This window comes from Phoca vitulina, unplaced genomic scaffold (genome assembly GCF_004348235.1).
Source record: "Phoca vitulina isolate PV1807 unplaced genomic scaffold, GSC_HSeal_1.0 scaffold6, whole genome shotgun sequence".
Taxonomy (NCBI): Eukaryota; Metazoa; Chordata; class Mammalia; order Carnivora; family Phocidae; genus Phoca; species Phoca vitulina.
Window position 1 is genome coordinate 55604087 of NW_022589709.1, and position 11066 is coordinate 55615152.

The following is an 11066-nucleotide window of genomic DNA, read 5'->3' on the forward strand; positions in this document are numbered from 1 at the left end:
GAGGATAACCCAGGCCCCCCACAGGTTAGTCTCTTCGAAGGCAGTAAGACATTAAATCACTACGTGAGCTCTAGTTAGTTATGGTAAGAGCTACAAGATAAATCAAATATTCAGTGAGGGCTCATCAGGGTGATGCCTAATTGGATCTTTATAAAAATAGCTTGCCAACTCTAGTGACTGAATCATAAACATCGCTGGAGACAGACACACTAATGTGTGACACACAGAATCTAAGAAATGTGGATCCTGGCAGAGCAAAATTCAATTCCTAAACTGACCTCACCCCCTTTTGTTTTTGCCATTATTTCCTTGGTCCACTTCTCTCTTTCCAAAGCAAGACACCTTACAACTGGGTGCTGCCAACCACAAGAATTCAAGGAAATGGAGAAACTGGAAAGAACCCTGACAAGCCGGTCTTTGAAAATGTCATGTATGAAAATTCTGTAACTCATTCTACTTGGTTACTTGGGACGTCTCCATCTGGAGCTGTCATGAACAATGTAGATCTGGGCATCTTGAACACGTGCCCTCACACACACAAGCACTTCTTTTTCTAAGGTATATATCTAGGAGAATTTTTGAGTCAAATTTTTTTACCTTCAGCTCTATGAGATAATGTTGAAGTGTTTTCCAAAATAATTATATCACTTTTTTAAAAAATGATTCTATCATTTAAAATCCCATTGACACTGTAACATTCACAGAAGCATTGTTTATGATAACCTGAAACTGGAAACAGTCCAGATGTTTACCTAGAGGGGGAAGAGGTAACTGTAACATATCCATAGGATGGAATGCTACAGAGATGAGCTGTCTAATAGGGCAGCCACTAGCCACATGATTTACTGAGCACTTGAAATATAGCTGGTCCAAACTGAGATGTGCTGTTAAGTATAAAATACTTAGTTATCATAGTATAAAAAAAGAAATGAAGGGCAGAGGGAGAAGCAGACTCCCCGCTGAGCAGGGAGCCCGATGTGGGACTCGATCCCGGGACTCCAGGATCATGACCTGAGCCAAAGGCAGCCGCTTAACCGACTGAGCCACCCAGGCGCCCCTGAACTGTCCATTCTAAATGGGTGAATTGTATGGTGTGTGACCTCTATCTCAAAAAAGTATTACTTAAAAAATTAACAATGAGTCAGTGTTAGGATCAGTCACCTAAACAAAGCATTAAATCAGAAGCTTCATACCATTTGTGAAAAAACAAAAATGAATAAATAGACACACAAGTATCAGCCTAGATTATACAGAAGCAAACAATAGCAACAGGTGACAGTAGTTTGCCTCTGCACAGAAACACCAGCATCCTGCAACAGATGGATGAAGAAGATGTGGTGTATATATACCCAATGGAGTATTATGCAGCCATCAAAACAAACAAACAAACAAACAAAACCCTGAAATCTTGCCATTTGCAACGATGTGGATGGAACTGGAGCGTATTATGCTGAGCGAAATAAGTCAATCAGAGAAAGACCTGTATCATATGACCTCACTGATATGAGGAATTCTTAATCTCAGGAAACACACTGAGGGTTGCTGGAGTGGTGGGGGGTGGGAGAGATGGGGGGCTGGGTGATGGACATTGGAGAGGGTATGCGCTATGGTGAGCGCTGTGAATTGTGTAAGACTGTTGAATCACAGACCTGTACCTCTGAAACAAATAATACATTATATGTTAAAAAAGAGAGAGAGAGAGATAGTAGCAAGGGAAAAATGAAGCGGGGAAATCGGAGGGGGAGACGAACCATGAGAAACTATGGACTCTGAAAAACAAACTGAGGGTTCTAGAGGGCAGAGGGGTGGGGGGATGGGTTAGCCTGGTGATGGGTATTAAAGAGGGCACGTATTGGGGGCGCCTGGGTGGCTCAGTCGTTAAGCGTCTGCCTTCGGCTCAGGTCATGATCCCAGGGTCCTGGGATCGAGCCCTGCATCAGGCTCCCTGCTCCGCGGGAAGCCTGCTTCTCCCTCTCCCACTCTCCCTGCTTGTGTTTCCTCTCTCGCTGTGTCTCTGTCAAATAAATAAATAAAATCTTTAAAAAAAAAAAAGAGGGTACATATTGAATGGAACACTGGGTTTTATACGCAAACAATAAATCATGGAACACTACATCAAAAACTAATGATGTAACGTATGGTGTTTAACATAACATAATAAAATAAAATTAAAAAAAAAAAAAAAGAAACACTGGCATCCTGGAAGTTAAGCTTTGGGGGGAAACTCACTTCCACTTTATACGCTTTGTTTTAATCTAAATTTACAAACACACATGTTATTTTGTTATTTTTAATAGCAAACACTTAACAGATGAAAGTTTCAACTATACGTATTTTTTACACGTGACAGGCTTGACAGAAAGAAAAAACCAAAAACTAAAGAATTACTTACAATTCATCAGGTCTATACGGAGGTGGACTTTCAAAAGGCCTCGATGACATGGCTGATGTCAATGATCACCTGATCTTCAGGATGAGCACTGCCCCGCAGCTCCCCAAAATAAGCCAATCTAAGCAACGTAAGGAAGGTAATGGCATTACTACGAAGCTCAGAGTTTCCTTGCATCACTAAGAAAACTAATGATACCAATCTCAAATAACTTCGCACACCATGATTATTCCGCTTGTCCTTCTCACTGCCATCCTTACACATTGGACCATCAATTCCTTGAGTACAGGAAATCACTGAGCATAGCAACCATTCAGTCTGGTGGTCCTCACAGCACCAAGCACCCTGCTCTGCACACCACTGGCATACAAATACTAACTTTAATGACTAAGTTGTAGTAATAAAAATTTCACAAAGTTTTTACAGCATAGGTAAAAAATGGTATTTTTCAAAACCGTTCCTTCAAAAAACAAGAAATGTAAAAAATAAAATTTCTTAAAATGTGTTTTTTTAAGTTTCGGTAACACCATTTTTTTTTTAATTTTTATTTTCTTTGAGAGACAGCAAGCGAGCACATACACGAGTGGTGGGAGGGGCAGAGGGAGAATCTCAACCAGACTCCCTACTGAGTGCAGAGCCTGACGTGGGGCTCAATCTCACGACCCTGAGATCATGACCCTGAGATTAAGACCTGAGCCGAAATCAAGAGTCGGATGCTTAACCTGATGAGCCACCCAGGTGTCCCAATCGACCAGTACTTATTAAGTACTTACACTATTCCATGGAAGTCTGTAGAAATACTACAGAAGGTCACACACAAAGAAAAAAGCAACTACAAGAGGCAGTTATTTAGTTCTTAGGGCTGACTACATTATCAAGTGTAGGACAGGGATAAGCAGAGGAGAAAGACCAAGACTTAAGAAGAGGAAGAAGCTGGGGGTTGGGGTGGGGGGGGGGAGAAGAAAGATCACTTGAGCAAGATCTACAATCTGAGTATACTAAACTGTATACTATTTTTTCCTTTTCAGATAAAGTATGTGCAAAAAAGGTATTATGTTAGGAAAAGTAAATAAATTCAAACTCTCTAAATTGTGTTCTTTAGAATCAATGGCAACTATCCTCCACATCCTTAAGGACAGTCAATTCCAAATTTCTCAGAATAAAATGTTGCCCAAATGTTTATCACATAAAACCTCAAAGATGGAAATAAATTGAATGTTAGGAACACCAAGACAATTAGCATGATTTTCCAAACACAGTGAGGGAAGACAACTTCTTCACATTATTTAAAAACAAAAAAACAAAAAACTGTTTTACTCAAGTATTAACATACCAAAAAATGCACAAATCCTAAGTGTATAGAGCCCTGGAACTAGCACCCAAATGCACATTTAAATGGGCAACTCAGGCCATTAGCACGTTACAGTGTTATGGAAGAGTAAAAGTCCAGACTGGCTTCCTAACTGATGTTCAAAAAAAGAACATTTAAAAAAAAAATGAATTTAAACACTATTAGGGGCACCTGGGTGGCTCAGCCAGTTAAGCAACCAACTCTTGATTTCCACGGCTCAGGTTGCGATCTCAGGGTCGTGAGATGGAGCCCCTAGAGAGCCTCCGCACTCAGCGCAGGGTCTGCTTGAGATTCTCCCTCTGCCCCTCCCCCCCCACTCATGAGCACAAGGGCACACACTCACTCTCTAATGAATAAATAAATCTTTATTTTTTTTTTAAAGATTTTATTTATTTGAAGGAGAGAGAGCACAAGTAGGCAGAGCAGTAGACAGAGGGAGAGGAAGAAGCAGGCTCCCTGCCAAGTAAGAAGCCTGATGCAGGGCTGGATCCCAGGACCCTGGGACCATAACCTAAGCCGAAGGCAGACCCTTAACCAACTGAGCCACCCAGGTGCCTCAATAAATAAATCTTTAAAAAGAGAAAAGATAAACTGAATTTAAACACTATTAAACATAGGACTCCAGTTCTGAAGCTGAATGTCAAATACTGACAAACGGAACTTAGCCCTTTTATAGCTCCGGCTCACTCATTCAAGACTATGACAAAAATTCCAGGCTCCATGTTAGTTTTTTACGTCATCTCTACGACCAACTTGGGGCTTGAACTCACGACCCTGAGATCAAGAGTCACATGCTCTACCAACTAAGCCAGCCAGGCGCCCCTCCATGGTAGTTTTTGGATATTCTAAATTAATCCAGACTCAGGCTGAAGTTTAAATTTTGTCAAAAATCCAGACACCAGAGGCGCCTGGGTGGCTCAGTCGTTGGGCGTCTGCCTTTGGCTCAGGTGGTGATCCCAGGGTCCTGGGATCGAGTCCCGTATTGGGCTCCCTTCTCCACGGGAGGCCTGCTTCTCCCTCTCTCACTCCCCCCTGCTTGTGTTCCCTCTCTAACCGTGTCTCTCTGTCAAATAAATAAATAAAATCTTAAAAAAAAAAAAAAATCCAGACACCAAAATCCCTTTCCAAACTGCTATTTCATGGATTCAGAGTTTAGTTATCATATCCCCTCTAATACCAGAGATTTTATATTGTGAAGCAAGTAATTTTAGGAAGTTTATCAAGAACAAGGCATGCCATATCAGCTTCCTTTTTTGAGGTTACCAAACTGGTAGATGAAGCCCTAGAATCTTCAGCACATCCCCGTGCATAGACATTCCTCTGGGACTGAAAAAATCTAAATAGGATAAAAGAACGGTACATTCATGACCCCAGGGTCCCGGGATCAAGTCCTACATTGGGCTCCTTGCTCAGCAGGGAGCCTGCTTCTCCCTCTGCCTGCCCTTCCCCCCGCTTGTGCTTGCTTTCTCTCTCTCACAAATAAATAAAAATCTTAAAAAAGAACAGAGAGGGAGGTCGTTTTGGTGACCACAGACAAGATGGGCAAGCTTATCCAGATTTGCAGCTGACAAAACACTGGAAAGGATAACCAACCTACCGTCTTCAAGTATATCAAATTCTCTGTGGGGCCAGACTGATGGGCTAAAACAAACCCAATGGTTTTAAAAGCTCACTGTGAGAGAGAAAAAAAAAAAAAAGCTCACTGTGAGAGGACAAATTCTACTTCTCTTCCTTGAACCTCACTACCCTCCTATGCCAAAGGGCAGGGGATAAGCCTGACCTCTAGGCTGGAATAAATAAGATAATATATTAAGGAAGATGAGAAAAGCATTCACAGCAAGGTGGTTATCTTGAAAGTGAGACATTCCAGTGTTTAGGCACTTAGGTACATTGTATCCATTTTCAAATACTGGTGGCATGGATAAATCATTTTATAAAGTCTCGGAGACTCAATTTTTTAAAAGTGCATTTCCTTGGTGAGAATTTCAACAAAGTTAACAAGTTATCCCAAACTTTGGCAGTAGTCACAGACAGCTGCTTCCATCTAGGAATGATACACTTTAAAAATAAACTTCTGCATAACCATGAATCTGTACATCATGTTCCAACGAGGTGCCTCTCCTGAAGGTGACTGACCGTTCAAGAACTAGAAAAACCATGTCTTAAGACAAATGAAAAAAACAGGAAATGTTTGGCCTGGTCAAATCAACATTAGAAGGACCACTACAGCAGCCTTCAAATATCTGCAGAGCTGTCTTTGTAATCCTAGAAACCATTCTTTGAAGAAAAGATACCACAGGATCAGATTTCATGTCAATGTTAGGAAGCCCCTCCCTTACCCTGACTCCACACACCCTTCAAAAATAACAAACAACAATTTTTATCTGAAGCCGTGTATGCAAAGCTTAAGTTGTTTGATATTCTGGGGAGACTGGACTGAAGGAACTCTAATATTAGTCTCCTTCAAGGCAGTCTGGAACTGTGCCTTCAGGTCACAGCCAAAGAAAAAAAGGACCAAGAACAGACTGTTACCCAAGCCCCTGCAGGGCAATATTAACATTATCTGCTCAATAAATGTATGTTGAGTGAAGGACAAAATAAAACGAATGGAGAGGATACAGGACCCGTCCTAAGGGGCTCGGTGGCCACGGTCACAGAGCCTGTACCAAAGCGAGTGAAAGGGAACCAAGTCAAACAGCTGAATTAGAGTCAGGAGCATAAGGGAAACAGCAGACTCTTACTAAATGTATAAGATTGACTGACGTTAAAATATACAAAAAGTTCTCCCCTTATGTTTACTGGCCAAAGCTGTCCTAATAAAAACCTAAGCTAAGACAAAGAAGAAAAGCCTGAAAATACTATGCCCCTGAATAATTCTTTAAAGCAACTGTCATAAGTAAAAGATAAATTTTATCGTATTTAAGGAGAGCTTATTCCTTTTCAATCACATGCAGCAATAGTTAATTTGCCCTCAAGAAGTTTTTAAAAGTTGTGGCTGGTACTAAATGTTTCTATTTATATTTTGGCACATAATTAGTAAGTTGTCTAAAATTTTAAAATTAGGCAGATTTATGCAATAGACAATGGGCTCTGTATCAGAAAATGCATTTCAAATAAGCGCTCCAGATGATTCTTAAGCACACCATGTATTTTCAGCATCACTGCCTAGATTAAAGGTGTCAATCCCAGGAGGGCCTTGATCTTGGCATTTCCTGTCTATAATGGGCAGGAACCAGCTGTTCAGATCTCACCTCAACTATCCCCTCCTCAGAGGTGCCCTCCAGCTCACCCATCCACCAAACCTGTTGTATTTTCAGAGCAAATTCCCCCCACTAATTATTTTTTATTTTTTAACTTTTTAAACTGCCACCATCTCCATCCCAACTGGAATACCAGCTTTACAAGCACCTAGATGTCTGTCTTGACCATCACTCTTCTGCCTGATCCCTGATACAAAGTGATGATCAATCAACGTTTGATTTATAAAACCAACAGCCCATATTACAGTTGGGATTTCAGTACCGCTGTGAATGTCTAAGTTCCTCACAATGCTAGCACTCAGTAAATATAATCCTTTACGTTCAACCAAATTAGTTAAGTGCTTACAGTCTGAAGGAGAGAAGAGAGTCAAACACCAGCCATATGGACATCATTTGGTAGCTTGTTGAAAAGCAGAATTCCAGGCCCCACATCTGACCAACGAATACGAATGTATCTTAATAAGATCCCCAGGTGATTCATACCACAGTCAAGATTAGGAACCATAGGGTTAGGGGACAGCTGCAAACCTAGAGGCTAAAACAAAAGCTGTAACAAAAATCCTCAGGGTCGGGGCACCTGGGTGGCTCAGGCGTCTGCCTTGGGCTCAGGTCATGATCCCAAGGTCGTGGGATGGAGCTGCATCGGGGTCCCTGCTCAGCGGGAAGCCTGCTTCTCCCTCTCCCGCTCCCCCTGCTTGTGTTCCCTCTCTCACTGTCTCTCTGTCAAATAGATAAATAAAATCTTAAAAAAAAAAAAAAAATCCTCAGGGTCTTTTTACCCCAGTATTTCCATTAAATAATAACCTGGATGAAAAAAGCCCGCTAAGGACTCTAATCAAGTAAGCCTTAAAATGCAACTGAAGACAACTTCCCGTCTGGCAGGTTCGTGGGCAGGTGAAAGATTTTATATCAGTTAATTTGTGTGGTCAAAAATAATCTCTTGTAATTTTGAAAGGGAAATAATTCCAACATTATCTTTCAAAGAAAACAGGAAGTTTACCTTCACATCAAACAAGATGTGGAAAGGTTCTATGAGACCAGAGCGACTGGTCAAAAGCAGAGCGTTCCAGAAAAACCCCAAATCCTTCTGGTGCTGGAATATCAAGGCCTGCTGCTTTTCTGGTATACCCGCCCCGATTAGCCGAAGCAGTTTTCAAACCACACCATTTGTAATGTTTTCCCTACCGGTGTTTTACCTTTAAAACGGAGTTCTAAGATCTACCGTTTAGAGTTGTATCACTAAATGATACAAAGTACAAAACTCTTTTAGCACACTGTCTGGCTCTTAGTAAGGAGGCACTGCCCATCATTTCCCTCAACAGCCCGGAAGCTGCACAACTCTCGCCATCCTCCTCTCCATCACTTAACCAAGGCGGCACCTAATAACTAAATAAATGCAAAAAACTACTCAAAAGTGTTGCTTTGAGGAGATACCTACTACCGTGGCTCCACCATTTACAATGTCTATTTTAAAATACCAGAAAGAGCAAATAAAGATTCATTTGTACTGTGCAAGAGCAACACTGCTGTATTGGGAATGGGTAGCTTGAGACATCTACCTCCATCCAGAAAGGACTAGTTTTCAGTTACACCAAGCATCACCAGAAGTGCCTTAACGGGAAGGTTTCTCTTTTCCAGGGATCCCAATAATACACCTATTGTGCGTGAGGGCCACACACTAACCTGGAAGGCTGCCTCTTCCCCGCCCCGGGTCATTTCCCAGGTGGGCAGTTTGCCCAGCCAGCCCCAGGGCCGGCCTGAGGATGCCGTGTCTTCTCGGGGTTATCGCTTCACCTGGGACACAGGGGCTCGGAATTGCTCTTCCACCCCCAAGGAGCAGAGGCCATTTTGGCCCCTCAAGCCCGCTCCCCCCGCACACTTCCTCCGACGCAGGCAACATGTCGGCTGGCCGCTCGCAGGCCGGCCCTTCCCGGTAGGTGTCTAAGCCCCGCGGCAGGTCCGCTTCCGAGCGCTCCGGCCGGTGCGCGCCAGCGCGCGCCCAGCTGGGACCGCCCGGAGGCAGATCCGCCCACCTGGCGGCGGCCTTTGGGTCACGGGTGAGACTCCGAAGCGTGAGCAGCTTCCCTCGAAATACAGCCTCACTCGAAATTAAATCCCCGCCCTCAGGCTTAAATTGACGCGGGCTCGCACAACTCCCACTAACTGGATGCCAACGAGGTGGCCGGCCCACCCCAGGGCTCTAGCAATATTTCCCGGATTAAACCGGCCCCCGCTCTCCCCCGCGATACCCGAGGGGTGGGTGGGGCGGAATCGATGAGGTCCTCCTCCAGCCCCGGGATCCCAGTCGCCCAGGCCAGCGAGCGCCCCCCCACCCACCCCCGGCTCCAGCCCTCAGGCTCAGGACCTTGGAGGAACCGGGCGTGCGCCCCTCTTCCTGAGGACCTCCCAGCATTACAGTCCCGAGAGCTGAGCGCTGGGCTCGCTCGGTTCGGGAACCGCCCGCCCCCCATCAAAGCGACAAGGTGCCCGCGCCACCGGGACACAGGGAGCTCTAAGCGTTTCCGCCGAAGGAGCTGATCGGCGGCTCCAAGTGGCCCTTCGCCGAGGCAGCCTCCAAATTAGACCAGCGCTGCTCCCCCGCAGACCCGCTCCCTTCCCTCTCCCGCCAGTCCCAGCCCAGAGCGAAACCGCCACCGAAACTAGTGCGGGGCGTCCTCCCCCCGCGCCTCCCCTACCGCACCGGAGCCACGATCCCGCGCGGGGACTCTGAGGCTACCGTGCGCCCCCAGCGCCGCGCCCAACTCTCACCTACTCACTGCAGCCCCTGCCCGACCCACCAAGGGCCGCGGGAGCCAAAGAACGCGCTTACTTGGCGAGCGCACCTGACGCTGTGCGGGCCGCCCGCACGTAGCCAGCGACTAGCCTAGGAATTCAGTCAGTCTTCCACTCCTCCTTCTCCTCCTCTTTCCCCCACCCCGGCCGTCCTGCCCCCGGGCATGCGCACCAACGCCGGGCCGGTGCTGGAGGTCCGCGGTCCCGCGCGAGAGCAGCTCACCTGTTGCACCAGCGCGGGCCCTGGGGTGCTCTGGCTAGCTTTCCCTGGAGTCCCGCCGCCTCCTGCAGGGGAAGGAGAAAGGGGTGGGGGGGTGTGGACGCCAGCGAGGAAGCTTGTTCCGGCCGTCTCCTCCCTCAGTGACCCATTCACCTGAAACTCGGAAGGGAGGGGGAAGGGAGCGGTGGAGCAGGAGGCGGGAGGAACCAGCCCTTCTCCGCACACCCTCGCGGCGTTCCCAATTAAAGGAACAGCGCAGCTTTGGGGACCGAGCGTAGAAGAGCCGCCCCGGTTCCCCGAAGGTGCAGGTGGCCCTGGACCACGCTGTGGCGCGCTCCGAGCTCCGCGGGCTTTGGGTAGAACAGAGGAGTATTTGGCGACGCGAGGCCGAGTGAGGTCTGGAGAGGACTGTGAAGGGGGTCCAAGGGTGCTCAGTCCTCTGACACGAAAGGCCCGTCCTTAACACTTTTCTGCTCAGAAAATTTGGTTAAGATTTTGTTGGAAAGGGGCGCCTGGGTGGCTCAGTCGTTAAGCGTCTGCCTTCGGCTCAGGTCATGATCCCAGGGTCCTGGGATCAAGCCCCGCATGGGGCCCCCTGCTCCGCGGGAAGCCTGCTTCTCCCTCTCCCACTCCCCCTGCTTGTGTTCCCTCTCTCGCTGTGTCTCTCTCTGTCAAATAAATAAAAAAAAAAAAAGATTTTGTTGGAAGGAATCAGCCAGAAGTGGGCGATCTCAAAAGTCACTCGTAAAGTAAGGAACTGTTTCTGAATCTCTGGAGCCAGACAAAAAGACCATTACTCAGAGTGGTTAAATGAAGGTGAAGGATGATAGATATTGTTGTTGGTAAATTTGCCATGAAAAGAAAGTTCATACTGTAGTATACATTATGACCAACTCAAGGTCCTTTGCCCGCCCCCCCAAGAGATTTAAACTATTTTAATATTCTCTTGGCTTAGAAAAAAAAAAAGCCCTAGTTCTGTGTGCTATGCTCTTTTTTTTTTTTTTTTAAAGATTTTATTTATTTATTTGACAGAGAGAGAGATAGCGAGAGCAG

General features: G+C 45.8%; 1 protein-coding gene across 3 annotated transcripts in view; it reads right to left on the minus strand.

The window, feature by feature from the left end:
- Window positions 1-10096, minus strand: part of OCLN (occludin) — a 52324-nt gene extending 42228 nt beyond the window's left edge. For 2 of the 3 annotated variants that reach the window (XM_032404262.1, XM_032404259.1), the window contains exons 1-2: window positions 10017-10096; window positions 2393-2510 (exon numbers count right to left, since the gene is read on the minus strand). In XM_032404262.1, coding sequence (XP_032260153.1) covers window positions 2393-2442 — 50 coding nt within the window. In that variant the 5' untranslated portion in view covers window positions 2443-2510; window positions 10017-10096. Of the gene's footprint in view, window positions 1-2392; window positions 2511-9769; window positions 9875-10016 lie in introns of those variants that run through there. The other variant, XM_032404260.1, reaches the window with a different exon arrangement.
- Window positions 10097-11066: the final 970 nt, after the last annotated feature.